Source organism: Anomaloglossus baeobatrachus, chromosome 1 (assembly GCF_048569485.1).
Source record: "Anomaloglossus baeobatrachus isolate aAnoBae1 chromosome 1, aAnoBae1.hap1, whole genome shotgun sequence".
Taxonomy (NCBI): Eukaryota; Metazoa; Chordata; class Amphibia; order Anura; family Aromobatidae; genus Anomaloglossus; species Anomaloglossus baeobatrachus.
In genome coordinates, this window is record NC_134353.1 from 936142411 (window position 1) to 936159716 (window position 17306).

General features: G+C 45.5%; 1 protein-coding gene across 1 annotated transcript in view; it reads right to left on the reverse strand.

Annotated features, from left to right (window-relative positions):
• Positions 1-17306, reverse strand: part of ADAMTS12 (ADAM metallopeptidase with thrombospondin type 1 motif 12) — a 182468-nt gene that overhangs the window by 20842 nt on the left and 144320 nt on the right. Inside the window, exons 13-16 of the mRNA XM_075330036.1 lie at positions 13781-13991; positions 11212-12270; positions 4999-5151; positions 785-958 (exon numbers count right to left, since the gene is read on the reverse strand). Coding sequence (XP_075186151.1) covers positions 785-958; positions 4999-5151; positions 11212-12270; positions 13781-13991 — 1597 coding nt within the window. The remainder of the gene's footprint in view (positions 1-784; positions 959-4998; positions 5152-11211; positions 12271-13780; positions 13992-17306) is intronic.

Consider the following 17306-nt stretch of genomic DNA (forward strand, 5'->3'; position numbering starts at 1 on the left):
ATACAAACACAGATGATATTATTATATGGACAATTGATTCATAGCCTGGACCTTCACACTACCATGTTTCCCCGAAAATAAGACCCTATCATATTATGTTTTTAACCAAAAAATGGCTCTAAAACTCTCTAAATCTGTGCTCCGTCTTCCGGCGTTAGGGTATAAAACCTTCTGTGTTGCTTGCAGCACGTTGGATGTAAATATCACTGACTTAATGACTTTTCTGAGTACATAGATAGAAAAAATGATAAGAAAAAGACCAAATTGCCAAAGCTATAAATAAGGTTGACGCCATAAACACATGCATTAAATCGCCCACGACGCCTGGAGCAATTACTGCTCCCTGACAGCAAATTATTCATGAAGCCAAAAAGATTCAATAAAAAGTAATTGTCCTGATATCACCGAAGGACGGACGCCAGGGTCTACTATATCTGCTATGGAGGACCCTTGTCTGACCATCCCTTTTTTTTTAGAACAATGAAGGAATTTTACTAATCATTTTATGGCTCCAAAGATTTTCGAGGAATTTTTGTGACTAAAAATTGAGTTTTAACTCTACAAATCCTCCTCCAAATCTCAAAACTTCTAAAAACTTTCAATTTCTGCTCAGTTTCTGCTCCAAAAACTCTGCAAAAAAACTGTGTGCAGATAACCCAGAACTTATATTTTTTCTTCTTGTACAACTAATCTTGGAATATCACAAGTCAAAAAGAAAAATAAGAAAGGTCATACAGTATACATACAACCACTATGAGTATAATACAGATGTTCGTCACAATACCTCGCTCCAGGGTTTGGCGAGCCACGACAGGCACGGTTCTGGATTACAGGTAGAGTTCTGCAGCGGGATGTGTCCGTGGGACTGACAGTGGAAGGGTCTCAGGGTGCGGTTTTCACGGATATCCATGCACTGGATCTCTCGGGTCATGAATCCACCACCGCAATTAGCCGAGCACTGTGCGATAATGACACAAGATAATCAAGGCTATGCTACATATACATATAGATACACACACATAGACATATAAATGCGCACATCCTAGGATGGAGAGACATCTGGACCAAAGCAATGAACCCCGGCCGGCAGTATATATACAGTCATATGAAAACGTTTGGGCACCCCTATTAATGTTAACCTTTTTTCTTTATAACAATTTGGGTTTTTGCAGCAGCTATTTCAGTGTCATATATCTAATAACTGATGGACTCAGTAATATTTCTGGATTGAAATGAGGTTTATTGTACTAACAGAAAATGGGCAATCCGTATTTAAACAAAATTTGACAGGTGCAAAAGTATGGGCACCCATATCAATTTCTTGATTTGAACCCTCCTAACTACTTTTTACTGACTTACTAAAGCACTAAATTGGTTTTGTAACCTCATTGAGCTTTGAACTTCATAGGCAGGTGTATCCAATCATGAGAAAAGGTATTTAAGGTGGCCACTTGCAAGTTGTTCTCCTATGTGAATTTCCTATGAAGAGTGGCATCATGGGCTCCTCAAAACAACTCTCAAATGATCTGAAAAGAAAGATTATTCAGCATAGTTGTTCAGGGGAAGGTACAAAAAGTTGTCTGAGATTTAAACTGTCAGTTTCCACTGTGAGGAACATAGTAAGGAAATGGAAGAACACAGGTACAGTTCTTGTTAAGCCCAGAAGTGGCAGGCCAAGGAAAAATATCAGAAAAGCAGAGAAGAAGAATGGTGAGACCAGTCAAGGACAATCCACAGACCACCTCCAAAGACCTGCAGCTTCATCTTGCTGCAGATGGTGTCAATGTGCATCGGTCAGCAATACAGGGCACATTGCACAAGGAGAAGCTGTATTGGAGAGTGATGCGAAAGAAGCCGTTTCTGCAAGCACGCCACAAACAGAGTCACCTGAGGTATGCAAAAGCACATTTGGAGAAGCCAGTTACATTTTGGAAGAAGGTCCTGTGGACTGATGAAACAAAGATTGAGTTGTTTGGTCATACAAAAAGGCGTTATGCATGGAGGCAAAAAAACACGGCATTCCAAGAAAAGCACTTGCTACCCACAGTAAAATTTGGTGGAGGTTCCATCATGCTTTGGGGCTGCGTGGCCAATGCCGGCACTGGGAATCTTGTTAAAGTTGAGGTTCGCTTGGATTCAACTCAGTATCAGCAGATTCTTGACAACAATGTGCAAGAATCAGTGATGAAGTTGAAGTTACGCAGGGGATGGATATTTCAGCAAGACAATGATCCAAAACACCGCTCCAAATCTACTCAGGCATTCATGCAGAGGAACAATTACACTGTTCTGGAATGGCCATCCCAGTCCCCAGACCTGAATATCATTGAAAATCTGTGGGATGATTTGAAGCGGCTGTCCATGCTCGGCGACCATCAAACTTAACTTAACTGGAATTGTTTTGTAAACAGGAATGGTCAAATATACCTTCATCCAGGATCCAGGAACTCATTAAAAGCTACAGGAAGCGACTAGAGGATGTGATTTTTGCAAAAGGAGGATCTACAAAATATTAATGTCACTTTTATGTTGAGGTGCCCATACTCTTGCACCGGTCAAATTTTGTTTAAATGCGGATTCCACATTTTCTGTTAGTACAATAAACCTTATTTTTTCCAGAAATATTACTCAGTCCAAACTGAAATAGCTGTTGCAGAAACCCAAATTGTTATAAAGAAAAAAGGTTAACATTAATAGGGGTGCCCAAACTTTTTCATATGACTGTATAAAGTATGGTATATATATACATATATAAAGGAATTAAATATATATATATATATATGTATGCATATATACACACTGTGTATATATGTATATATCTACTAGAAGGTGGCCCGATTCTAACACATCGGGTATTCTAGAATTTATTGTGTAGTTAATGTATGATTTTTGTTATATATATATATAGATGTTGTTGTGTGTAGTTGTCAAGTGTTTGTGTAGGGGCTGTAAATGTTCTGGGAGTGTGTGGGTGTGGCGGTGTGTGAGAGCGGTGTTGTGTTGTGTGTGTTGCGTTGTTTGTGGAGCGCTGCGTGGTTTGTGTGGGTGTGTGTTTTGGGGGGGAGGTATGTTTTGTGCAGTGTGTGTGTCTTGGACGAGTAGTCCTGGGGGGAGAGGAGGATAATAGCAGGAGTAGTCCTGGGGGGAGAGGAGGATAATAGGAGGAGTAGTCCTGGGGGGTGAGGAGTATAATAGGAGGAGTAGTCCTGGGGAGAGAGGAGTATAATAGGAGGAGTAGTCCTGGGGGGTGAGGAGTATAATAGGAGGAGTAGTCCTGGGGAGAGAGGAGTATAATAGGAGGAGTAGTCCTGGGGGGAGAGGAGTATAATAGGAGGAGTAGTCCAGGGGGGAGAGGAGTATAATAGGAGGAGTAGTCCTGAGGGGAGAGGAGTATAATAGGAGGAGTAGTCCTGGGGGGTGAGGAGTATAATAGGAGGAGTAGTCCTGGGGGGAGAGGAGTATAATAGGAGTAGTCCTGGGGGGAGAGGAGGATAATAGGGGGAGTAGTCCTGGGGAGAGAGGAGTATAATAGGAGGAGTAGTCCTGGGGGGAGAGGAGTATAATAGGAGGAGTAGTCCAGGGGGGTGAGGAGTATAATTGGAGGAGTAGTCCTGAGGGGAGAGGAGTATAATAGGAGGAGTAGTCCTGGGGGGTGAGGAGTATAATAGGAGTAGTCCTGGGGGGAGAGGAGGATAATAGGAGTAGTAGTCCTGGGGAGAGAGGAGTATAATAGGAGTAGTCCTGGGGAGAGAGGAGTATAATAGGAGGAGTAGTCCGGGAGGTGAGGTCTCTAATAGGTGGAGTAGACCTGGGGGGAGGTGTCTAACAGGTGGAGTAGTCCTGTGGGGAAGGTGTCTAATAGGTGGAGTAGTCCTGGGGGGAGGTGTATAGGTGCCCAATGTGTGCGGGGGGCGTGGTCGAGCGGGCACAGTGTGCGGGGGGCATAGCCAAGCGGGCACAGTGTGCGGGGGGCGTGGCCGAGCGGGCACAGTGTGTGGGGGGGCGTGTGCGAGCGGGCACAGTGTGCGGGGGGCGTGGCCGAGTGGGCACCGTGTGCGGGGGTGTGGCCGAGCGGGCGCAGTGTGCGGGGGGCGTGGCCGAGCGGGCACCGTCTGCGGGGGCATGGCCGAGCGGGCACAGTGTGCGGGGGGTGGGGCCGGGCCGAGCGGCCAATGCAACAGTTGTCACTGTAATGACGTCATTTTGGAGCAAGACAGACAGACAGAATAAGACAATTACATATATATAGATTTATATTGTGTATACTGTGTATATATATTTTATTTTTTGCAATAATTAATATTTTTTATATGGTAAAAGGTTCACTGATTTTAGTTCAATAACTTTCAGAATTTTAATAAAAAAAATTATATGGGAAAAGGTCTTCTTTTAAACATACAGTATACGAGTGTATATATATATATATATATATATATATATATAAAATATATTTAATTTATGTATTTATTTTGCCTCTAGATTGCAAAGAATTAGCAATCAAAGTATTTGGTGCATAATTGGTTAAGTCGAAGTGGCTGTTATCAGGGGGATTAAGCTGCGGGCTTGTATGTCTTCTCCATGTACGATGCTGACCATTTTGGACATAAAAAAAAGGAAAAGGTGAAGATTCACTTTAAAGGGAACCTGTCAGCACATTTTTACATATAGTAGACACTGTATGGCTGTGTAAGCGCTGATTTCCCAATGAGAACGGCACATTTGTTGTAGAAATCCGATGCACAGTAAATGAGAAATCTACTTTACAAGTCATATGCAAATCAGGCCTTAAGTGCTCTGGGGGCGTGTCAGTTTGAACTGCAACAACACCCCCCCTAGTGCATCTCCCCTCTGATTGGCTTATGATTTCTACATTAGATTTGTCATGACTGATACATCAGATCCCTACAAAAATGGGATCATTTTTATCAGGTAGCCCCAACACGAACCCCCTACACAGCCAAAATCTCTACTGTGACAGTAATTGCACATAATGTCCACCTTGGTCCAGTCTCCGGTTCTCCAGTGAGCGCATGGACGGAGTTGACATCTTCTGGCAGGGTCTGGCTTTTTCACGTGTCCGCAGTCTTCTTCGCTTCCGCTGCTGCACACCACATGTCTCCAGTAGGCGCCAACTCCGCATGTCGTAGAGCACTGAAACGAGACGCAAGGAGAACACATACAGTTTATATAATTAGAAAGTCTCCAAAAATGAGGCTGGATTCTGATTGGCTGCTGTGTGTGCTGTTCTCTTCCTATAGACAGTTTTATTTATTAACATCCAGAATTCACAGTTACGGTAACTTCCCGGTAACAGGAGCATGGCACTGAATTCCTCCGGTTTTGTTAGTTGTAGTTTTTCCCCATAATCACCACTAGAGGGAGCTCAGTGCAAGGACATTGCTATACCTGTCCAGTCAGTACAAAGAAAGTACAGGAGAATATCACTAATAAAGAACATTTAAAGGAAATGTGTCACTTTTTTTTTAATAATCTTGCATGGATTTTAAACATGTAATATTATAAAAATATATATATTTGCTGACCTGGTTTATTTTTTTTGTTTAATTTAGTATTCTTTTTCCATTGTAGGCAGCCATATCCTTTCTTCTTTCTATTTGTGCTGCTTACGCAAGGTATACAGGACAGCGGGGAGTCATATTAAGTATGTAACAGCAGGGGGCGCCACAACAAGTATATAACAGCAGGAGGCGACATAGCAAGTATATAACAGCAGGGGGTGCCATAACAAGTATGTAACAGCAGGAGGCGAAATAGCAAGTATATAACAGCAGGGGGTGCCATAACAAGTATGTAACAGCAGGAGGCGACATAGCAAGTATATAACAGCAGGGGGCGCCATAACAAGTATATAACAGCAGAGGGTGCCATAACAAGTATGTAAAAGCTGGGGGTGCCATAACAAGTATGTACCGGCAGGGGGCACAATAACAAGTATGTAACAGCAGGGGGTGACATAATAAGTGTGTAACAGCAGGGGGCGACATAACAAGTATATAACAGCAGAGGGCGACATAACAAGTATGTAACAGCAGGGGGCGCCATAACAAGTGTGTAACAGCAGGGGGCGCCATAACAAATATGTAACAGCAGGGGGCGACATAACAAGTATGTAACAGGAGGGGGCGCCATAACAAGTATGTAACAGGAGGGGGCGACATAGCAAGTATGTAACAGCAGGGGGCGCCATAACAAGTATATAACAGCAGGGGGCGCCATAACAAGTATGTAACAGCAGGAGGTGCCATAAGTATGTAACAGCAGGGGGCACAATAACAAGTATGTAACAGTAGAGGGCGCCATAGCAAGTATGTAAGAGCAGGGGGCGCCATAACAAGTATGTAACAGCAGGGGCAACATAACAAGTATGTAACAGCAGGGGGCGACATAATAAGTGTGTAACAGCAGGGGGCAAAATAACAAGTATGTAACAGCAGGGGGGCGCCATAACAAGTATGTAACAGCAGGGGGCGACATAATAAGTGTGTAACAGCAGGGGACAACATAACAAGTATGTAACAGCAGGGGGGCGCCATAACAAGTATGTAACAGTAGGGGGCGACATAACAAGTATGTAACAGCAGGGGGTGCCATAACAAGTATGTAACAGCAGGGGGCGACATAACAAGTATGTAACAGCAGGGGGCGCCATAACAAGTATGTAACAGCACGGGGCATAATAACAAGTATGTAACAGCAGGGGGCACCATAACAAGTATGTAACAGCAGAGGGCGCCATAACAAGTATGTAACAGCAGGGGGCACAATAACAAGTATGTAACAGCAGGGGGTGCCATAACAAGTATGTAACAGCAGGGGGCGACATAACAAGTATGTAACAGCAGGGGGCGCCATAACAAGTATGTAACAGCACGGGGCATAATAACAAGTATGTAACAGCAGGGGGCACAATAACAAGTATGTAACAGCAGGGGGCGCCATAACAAGTATGTAACAGCAGGGGGCACAATAACAAGTATGTAACAGCAGGGGGCGACATAATAAGTGTGTAACAGCAGGGGGCATAATAACAAGTATGTAACAGCAGGGAGCATAATAACAAGTATGTAACAGCAGGGGGCACAATAACAAGTATGTAACAGCAGGGGGTGACATAATAAGTGTGTAACAGCAGGGGGCGCCATAACAAGTATGTAACAGCAGGGGGCACAATAACAAGTATGTAACAGCAGGGGGTGACATAATAAGTGTGTAACAGCAAGGGGCAACATAACAAGTATGTAACAGCAGGGGGCGCCATAACAAGTATGTAACAGTAGGGGGCGACATAACAAGTATGTAACAGCAGGGGGCGCCATAACAAGTATGTAACAGCAGGGGGCGCCATAACAAGCCTGTAACAGCAGGGGGGCGACATAGCCTATCAGTGGTGGTCAGTCTCCCAGCAAGCTGTTTTCTATAGAGAAGCAGCCCCTATAAAGTGAATGCCCATCCATCATTGAATATCTTTTTTTATCCTTTAATTTATTTCTTTAGAACAGTTCCTGATACAATGCACCAACCAAATCCCCTGTATATACAAAGGTGTAAAAGAAATAACGGAGGCCTGCAGAGGGCGCTGCCTGCACATTACATTGGATACAATAATAACAAGGGCAATGAGTGCCCTCTGCTGGTGGCTGCAGGCAATGGCACGGTTTTTTTTTTTGTTTTTTTTTTACACCTTTTGATTTTTCCTCCTCTTCTTCATTATTTTTCTGGCCACATAGCTGTACCAGGGGGTAATTTCGTGAGATGATTTCTGTTTTATTGATATATAATGGATTGGAAAAAAAAACCCAAATAGTGCTGTGAAATGGAAAACCCTTGTAATTGTGTCATTAGCTTTTAGATTCTGTTTTTATCGTTTTGATTGTACAGAATATAACGCCCCCTCTCTGCAGACATCGCATTACTACTTATACAGACGTGTGGCTGGAATGCTGAGATGAAACTTTTTATTATTTTTCTATCAATGGAGATTTGTGAGGGACGATTATATACGGCGGAAGATGTGAGGCCTGGAGGCGAGTATTCCCCAGAAGTCACTGTACCAGAAATAGTGTCAGATAGTTTAATTTGGACCCGAAAAAAAATAAATACTGTGTCTATAGTGTGATGATAGAAGGATAGATACAGAGATACATATAGAGAGATATACAGAAATCTATCCATCTATCTCTCGCTATCTCTTTATCTATCCATCCATCATCTCTTTATCCATCTATCCATTTATCTATCTATCTTTTTATATATTCATCACTTTATTTATCTGTCGCGGGCGGGGAGGGAGCCGTCGCTGCTGTGCTCTCGCTGGCGCTCGGGTCCGGCGCTGCTGCTGCTGCTCGGTGGCTCGAGCGGTGGGCCGGATCTGGGGACTCGAGCGGCGCTCCTCGCCCGTGAGTGAAAGGGGTGGTTTGGTTTGGGGATTTGGTCCGTGACGCCACCCACGGTTTGTGGTGAAGGTGGGCACCACCGCTGCTGGTGACGGGGATCCCGGGAGCGTTGTTAGGGAGCAGCTGAGATGTTTTCCCCCTCCGTGGGTAGGGGGGTTGGTGGTCCCGGGGCCCGGTTGAGGTGACGGGGAAGCAGGGCTGGCAAGGTGCAGGGTCGCTTGGGCGGCGCAGCGCTGTGCCGGCTGGCATGGTAGTACTCACTCAGCCTCAAATGGAGGCGCAGTCTCTGGTAAAACAAACGGCTGGATGGACGGGTCCCGCAGCCGGCTGCTGTGGCTTCTCCCGGACGGTTGGTGGTGGCTGCCTTTCCCTGCACCTTTTGTGTGTGTTTGTTCCCGATGGCTTCCCACCGGTAACCCGCTCCCCAGCATGTATATGGGCCGGAGGAGCCCTTTTGCCCGCAGGCTCTGGCCCTTGGAACTCTAGCTGTGGCAGTAGCTGTATTTCCCTTTTGCTGTTTGGACGGTTGCCTTCAATTTGGTCTTGGCTGTTAGGAAACCCCTGGGGTTCCGGTCACTAACGGATTTGACCTGTTTAACGGCGACTCCAAGCCTGGTCGGGGTCCGCAGGCCCTGCTGGTTTGTGCTGGCTTCACTTCGCTCCCCGGTTCGGTACCGGCGGGCCACCACCCGTCCCCGGTCCTACGGTTCCGCGTCGATCTGCCTCTCCTGCAGACGGCCACCACCGTCTGCCAACCTTGCTCTCGGTGCCCGGGCCACGTACCCGGACACGGTCAGTCTTGCTCCTCCACTACCACTTCCCTAACTTCAACTCTATCTGACTTCCTTTTCCCGCCTCCAGGGATGTGAACTCCTCAGTGGGTGGGGCCAACCGCCTGGCTCCACCCCACCTGGTGTGGACATCAGCCCCTGGAGGGAGGCAACAAGGATTTGTGTCTGGCTGATGTGCCTATCTCGGGGTGGGGGGTGTTGTGTTGTAGTCCCTGTGACATCCTGGCTAGTCCAGGGCGCCACATATCTATCTATCTTGCTCTTTATCGATCCATTAGTTTATCTATCCCTCTATCAATCTATGTATCCGTATACCTATCTATCTTTTTATATATCTATCACTTTATCTTTCCATCCATATATCTTTCATCTATCTATCCATCCATCACTTTATCCATCTATCCATTTATCTATTATCTATCTATCTATCTATCTATCTATTATCTATCTATCCCTCTATCTATCTATCAATCTGTCCATCCCTCTATGTATCCGTATGCCTATCTATCTTTTTATATACGGTATCTATCACTTTATCTTTCCATCCATATATCTCTCAGCTGTCCCTCTATCTATCTATCTATCTATCTATCTATCTATCTATCTATCTATCTATCTATCTATCCATCCATCCATCCATCCATCTATCCATCCATCTATCCATCCATCTATCCATCCATCCGTCCAACTATCTATATTATCTATCTAGCTATCTATCCATCAATCAGACAGTTAGATAGTTGCTGATATATAGATGTGATGGATACAGTATATAGCTATTCGGGCTCAGATATACCGCCTCCTGTGTTCTTCTATCACATTAGCTCTTTTCCCCCGTTTCGCTGTTTCTCTCGCCCGCGGTCAGCTGCACTTTTTGCCATCACTTCTGTAACTCAATGTGTTTCTATTTTTTTTTTTCCTCCTAAGTCCTTTGTGCTGACCAGCTTGTTCTGGAGGCCGCCCCTGTGCCCCTCCAACCCTCCGCCCCTCTGCCCCTCCACCCCTCTGCCCCTCCGCCCCGCTGCCCACCGCCCCGTCCACTGCGAGCCCCGAGCTGGAGTGGAGAAATAATGATGAGAGCAGTAGATAAAAACCAGCAGCGACACGAGGAATAAATTGGAAAATGATTTAAAAGCGGAGCTGAAAGTGGCGGCCGAGGACTCGGATGTTCGGCTTTTTTACTGCTGACACATTGCTGTGGTTTATTATGTGTGTTACGCCATGCAGATACCGAGCGGGATATTTAAAGAGACACAGCACAAAAATCTAATGGATCCTGTGCGCTGCGCTACACGGATTGTCCAGGTGCAGCACAGGCCGCTCCGGGGATCTTCCATGGGACAGGAAGTGATGACGTCCCACCTGATTCCTGAGGCCTGTGATTGGCTGCTGCTGTCAGGTGACTGACATATGAACCTCCTCCTTGTTTAAACCACCTGATCATTGCAGCCAATCAAAGATCTCAGCAGTCAGGTGACCAAACAATGGGACGTCATCACTTCCTGTCCCATGGAAGACCAGCAGAGAGGCCTGCGCTGTAACGTGGGGGTAACGGATGCTGAATTATTCTATTTTCTATCATTTTATAACATTCCCTGCCTTTTGAAGATTTTGTTTGGCGGTCGGAGAACTGCTTTAAGGAATTACATGTCTCATCCTTACAAAATTTCCATTCCTTTCATTCCTTTACATTCTACTAATGTCCTTTAAGTGCTGTCTCTCTATGGACAAGTGTAGTTGCAATGTCCAATAGGTCATAGCTATATTTTCAGGAGGAATAACAGAGGCACAATAAGGTTATAAGAAAAGTTGTCCTAAAATTGCCATTAAGAGAACTACTTTCTTCTAGTTGTGCTTATGGGCTGGGTCTCATATTCAATTGATTGTGTCTTTGTTGTAATACCAGTCACGGCCTATGCACAAGGGTGGCGCTGTTTCACAAAACAAAGGAAGGACATTGAAGTAAAATATTACAGATCTTTTCATTATCTTATTCAGCGTCTTACCTCGCTCCAGTCTCCTACTATCCAGTATATGGGGTCCGTCCTATTCCTGGAGGACTCGGTAATGTTGTCACTTTCCGTGTCGTTTAGTATACTGCTGTTATAGGTCGTCTCCATGTCTGGAGATAACTCCTGGGAGATATTTTGGCCCGGTGTCGGCAGCTGATCTTGGTTGTCAACCACTTCTGGATCCTCCTCAGCCCAGTCCTCATATGTAGTATTGTTAGGTGGACCCTCAGTAGTGGGTGCCAGGCTGAGTGGTTCTGAGCTTCCCGTCGTGGTCATCACCACCGGAAAAGATGATTGAGGGTGGATTGTGTGGTTCTCCGGTTGAGCCTTGACTCTACCCTTGTGTCTCTTACTCCTGGACTCAATGATGTTGTTACTTTCAGCATCGTAGTAGATGTCCGACTCCTCGGTTGGGACGTCACTTGCCTCAAAGTCTGGTTCTTGAGTCAGATAGTCATACCTTGGTGTTGGGTCCGGGGCTTGAGTAACGTTTGGTGGAGAAGTGGTGGCATTGAAGACCGAGTCAAGGTCTCCTTGTGTCACGTTTTCATTCTGTGTTACGAGGGTCTCGTTGACTTCTTTGGGATTGAGGGAAACTTCTGTCGCATTTGCTGGAACTTTTTTTTTATTACTGGACACGAGGACGAAGTTGTATTTGTAGACCACGTTGAAGTGGGTGGAGTTGGGGATGTCGTAGACTTGGAAGTCGTCTTCTATGGAGTTGGCGGGAGGGAGCGGTGACGCTATAGTAGATGGCGGCGTGGTCTCGGTACTTTGCTTCGTTGCTTTCGTTGCTGATAGAAATCTCGGATTCTTTTTGATCACGAAAAAACGTTTCTTGGGTCCGTGCGTGATCTTGGGGTAGATTTTGAGGGTCGTTTTGAGGTTCTTGTATTTTGGAGGAAGTTGATCAGGTGTTTTCTGAAATTGGCACTGTTGGAGTCCACAGAGAGCTTTCGAGTAGGGCTTTCTAGAAGGGTCACATGATTCATTGTTGTATTTTGCGCATGTCACGTTGCGGGTTCGAACGCCACCTCCACATGAAACTGAACACTGAAATATCAAGGGAAACAATTATCTGTATACATATATGCTGTACAAGTAAATATGGTCCAGGTTCAGCTATTCTCTACTCATAGATAAGCTTCAGATGGAGTGCACTCCCGGTGGTCTGGCATGGTACTGCAATAATTGGAAGGCATATGCAGCCAAATATGGATTGCTCCAAGCCATCTAAAATAAAGGTGAAGCCGCCTCGATAGAAAATCTTACTCTCTTATGTATAGAGCTCCTGTGAATATATATGTGACACGTAGGAACTGCACAAATGATCTAACATCATCCAGCAACTGTGGAGTTAAGCCTGCAGCAGGAGGTAGGAAGTGTCCAGCAGTGACCCAGGGGATGCTGGGAAGCAGGGAGTGTGTGTTTGCCTCTCTGCAAAAGGAAATAAGTGTTTGTCTTTCTGCAAAGAAGAAGTAGTGCTCAGAATGTGTAGTGTATGTATCCTGAGAAAAGTCAAGCTACAGAGATCTTCCAGTTCAGGAAAGAGACTCTCAGGAGTGAAGAACAGCTCAGGATAGTTAAAGAGCAAACTATGTTGTGCAGCAGAAGTATAGTGGAGAGAAGTGACCACAGAATCCACCCCTCATCCTCACCTCACTGCAATGATAAGGTACAGTGTTCTCCTGTGTGTACAGCCACTGTGTAAGGAGAAAGACTCTGTGTAAAAAGAGACTATCAAGTATGTTAGTCTGGAAGCCTTCCATTTAGTACTGTCAGGAGCAGTGTTATATAGCTGTGTGCTTGCTGGAAACTGTTACATCACCTTATGTACAGAAGATGCTGGTTAAGTGTGCCCTGATTTAATCCTCTAAACTTCCAAATAACTCATGTTTTCTTTGCCCAGCCTCACTATGCAGACGGACATACAACAAATATATATCCTTACATTTTGTGTATACAGCTCGTATGCAGACCTGTGTGTCTTCATGGTTACAGACTACAGGTAAACCCTGTGTAGTCTGATCTCCACACTTATCACCCTCTTCCCGTCAGACTCTTCAACTACCTACATTTCTGAAGGATCGGACTATACTGGGTGTGCATGACGACACATAGGTCTGCATGTGAGCTGTATACCCAAAATGTAAGGTTATTTTTAATCATTTTTTACTTTTTTATGAGGGGCTGGTGGGGGTTAGACCACAGGACAGTCATGGTCAACAGAGTGCCCTCTCTGCAGGGCCGAGACATCGATAGTAGTAGTAGTAGTAGATAGCAGTAAAGGGGTCCTAGGTTCTCCTGATTGCTGGGGGTTCCAGATGATAATTTTTCACATATTCATGGTCCATATTAAGGATAAATAATAAATCAAAACTCTGGGGAAGATAAATACTCTGTGTATACTAAATGCAGAGTCCGGGGGGCCCAAAGTGAACCCAAATGGGGAACCGGATGTCATCACCGCACCGTCAGGACCTTCATTACTTATATCGCAGAGTATAAGGTTTGCGCAGTGTGTCCCTTTAATAACCCCTTACACCCCACCATCGCCGCTTACCTCCGTCCAGTTGCTCACGGACCAGTCAGTGGGACATGAAATATCTCGGTTGCAGGAGATATAGTTTTTCGGTTTGGTGAGATGGTGGCAGTCCTGAGAGGACAGCGCCTGTTCGTCCGTCCCCACCGTTCTGATGCACAGGACCGTCCTCTTCTTCTCCCCGGTCGGGCCGCAGGTGGCCGAGCATTGCTGCCAGTCCCCGGTCCACCACCTGAAAACAGAGACGCCTCCTGAGATCACACCTTACAATATGGGGAGATGCAAAAAAATCCTTCCAGAAATCCTTATTTGATTTTTTTTTTAACTTCAGAAATTATAGAATAAAAAGTGTGTAGAAACAACAATTTTCTTACAGGGTTTTATTTTTTACAGGGGGGCAGGCTTTTAAAATTGGAACAGCTCTCCCTTAAAATTACAACTGTGAAAGAAGGAAAACAACTGTGGGAGAGCAGAGTGCCCATAATTCAACACCGTCTTGCTGAGCCTCTGTCCTTTCTATTACTGCCTATGCAGAGCGCAGGAGGCAAAATAAGTTTACATCGGCTGCATGTGCTGACTGAGACGATAAACCTGAGCTTTGTCATCTTGGTTGCTGGATATGCAGAGCACAGCAACTGATGACAAACTCATCACAAGTGCTTCTGAGAGCTTGGTCTTCTGGGTTCCTGCTTTCGCAGAGCACAGCAGCTAATGACAAACTGATCACAAGTGTGTCTGAGAGCCTGCCCTTCTTGGTTGCTGGTTATGCAGAGCGCAGCAGCTGAAGACAAACTCATCACAAGTGCTTCTGAGAGATTGGTCTTTTTGTTTGATGCCTATGCAGAGCACAGCAGCTGAAAACAAACTCACCACAAGTGCTTCTAGGAGCCTGGTCTTCTTGGATGCTGCCTAAGCAGACCACAGCAGCTGATGACAAACTCATCATAAGTGCTTCTGAGAGCTTGGTCTTCTTGGTTGCTGCTTTCGCAGAGCACAGTAGCTAATGACAAATTCATCACAAGTGTTTCTGAGAGCTTAGTCTTTTTGGTTGCTGCCTTACACATAGCAAAGCAGTCAATGACAAACTTATCACAAGTGATTCTGAGAGCTTGGTCTTCTTGGTTGCTGCCTATGTAGAATGCAGCATCCGATGACAAACTCATCACAAGTGCTTCTGAGAGCTTGGTCTTCTTGGTTGCTGCCTATGCAGAGCACACCAGCTGATGATTAACCATCGCAAGTGCTTCTGAGAGCTTAGTTTTCTTGTTTGCTGCCTATGCAGAGCGTAGCAGCTGATGACCAACTCATCACAAGTGCTGCGCTCTGCATAGAAAGTGATGGTATTATCCCAGATGATGAAGCAATCACTGACTCAGCTCGACAGACGTGGAACTGCTCTGCCAGTACTCTTATACAGACATGACAGCAAGCAGAGATATTGAAAAATGCATGCCTTTACATTATACAATTAACCCTTGCCTGGTACCATGGGGTCAATATGACCCCATGCCGATTGGCGCCACTAATGCTTATTTTTTCATGGTACCAGACAAGGTTAATACTTTTCTATTGGTTGAAGCTGTGCTATCCCTTTAAGAGCTGCTTCATATTGGCACCCCTGTGATATTTCCCCTTGGGGGACCGCTGTCTGTTCTCGTACAGGTGACACCTGTGCTGATGGGGAGCAGCCGTGTCCTCTGCACGTCAATGGGATCTCTCCTCAGAAAATCACTGTAATCAATCGTGTGTAATTACCACCTCTGCAGCGCGGAGTATTATAAGGAGGAAATAGCGATGAGGCTGCTGTACTTACTGTGAGCACCTACAGTATTGTAGAATGGATGTAAAATGTTTTTAGAAAGTTTAAAGTCAACCTAGCCCAGTTCACAGCTCCTAGATGACCCACCTCCCTGCTGCTAAATCTCTGCCCATATATCCTGATTGACAGCTCCTCAGTGTCCCTCCTCCCTGCTGCTGAAACTTTACCCACATAACCTGATTGACAGTTCCTCAGTGTCCCTCCTCCCTGCTGATAAATCTCTGCCCATATATCCTGATTGACAGTTCCTCAGTGTCCCTCCTCCCTGCTGCTGAAACTTTACCCACATAACCTGATTGACAGTTCCTCAGTGTCCCTCCTCCCTGCTGATAAATCTCTGCCCATATATCCTGATTGACAGTTCCTCAGTGTCCCTCCTCCCTGCTGCTGAAACTTTACCCACATAACCTGATTGACAGTTCCTCAGTGTCCCTCCTCCCTGCTGATAAATCTCTGCCCATTTATCATGATTGACAGCTCCTCACTCTCATTCTCTCTTCTGCTGAATCTCAGCCCACTTAGCCTGATTGACAACTCCTCAGTGTCCTTTCTCCCTGCTGTTGAATCTCTGCCCACCTAGTCTTACAATTCCTCAATGTCCCTCCTCCCTACTGCTGAGTCTCTCACCTAGCCTGACAGATCCTCACTGTCCCTTCTCCCTGCTGTTGAATCTTTTCCAACTTAGTCTTTCAATTCCTCAATGTCCCTCCTCCCTGCTGCTGAATCTCTGCCTACCTTGCCTGAATGACAGCTCCTCAGTGCCCTTCCTCCCTGCTGCTAAATCTCCACCCACCTAGCCCAATTGACAGCTCCTTAATCACCCACCTCCCTGCAGCTAAATCTCTGCCCACCTAGTCATTCAATTCCTCAATTTCCCTCCTTTCTGCTAATGAATCTCTGCCCACCTAGCCTGATTGACAACTCCTTAGTGTCCCTCCTCCCTGTTGTTGAATCTCTGCCCACCTAGCCTTACAATTCCTCAATATCCCTCTTCACTGCTGCTGAATCTCTGCCTAACCTAGCCTGACTAACAATTCCTCAGTGTTCTTCTTCCCTGCTGCTGAATTTACACCCACCTAGTCCAATTGACAGCCCTTTAATGACCCTCCTTCCTGCTGCTACATCTCTGCCCAACTAGACTTTCAATTGCTCAATTTTCCTCCTCCCTGCTGCTGAATATCCACCCACCTAGCCTGATTGACAGCTCCTCAGTATCCCTCCTCTCTGCTGTTGAAACCCATGCTTGTAAGTTAAAAGTAAGTACACCCCGGAGAAGACTTTGTCACTTATCCTCTTTGTATAAAGAAATGTTAGGAAGACAACAGAAAAAAAAATATGCGCCTAGTGTAATAAGGTGAGGAACGTTTACCCTACCGGGGTTAACATATTTTTATTGCTGCTGCCTGGTGTCCAAGCGCTGAATCCCCAGCTATCCCTAGATTTTGTTTCTCCTACTGACAGCAATCCATATTTATTAGACTGTGTGTTGCTGTTTCGATAAAATCAGAGTTTTATCAGCAGGAAATAATTGCTAATAGGTGTTTCTTAGTCCAACCCCGCCCCCACCACTGATTGGCAGTTTGCTGTACAGTGTACAACGAAAGCATCCAATCAGGCATGTGGGCGGGGTTATACACTTCAGCAATCAGAGCTATGCTGGATGTGAAACAAAGAAAACTATGATTGCATCAAAAAGTCAGCAAGCAGCCAAGTAATAATAAGTGACAC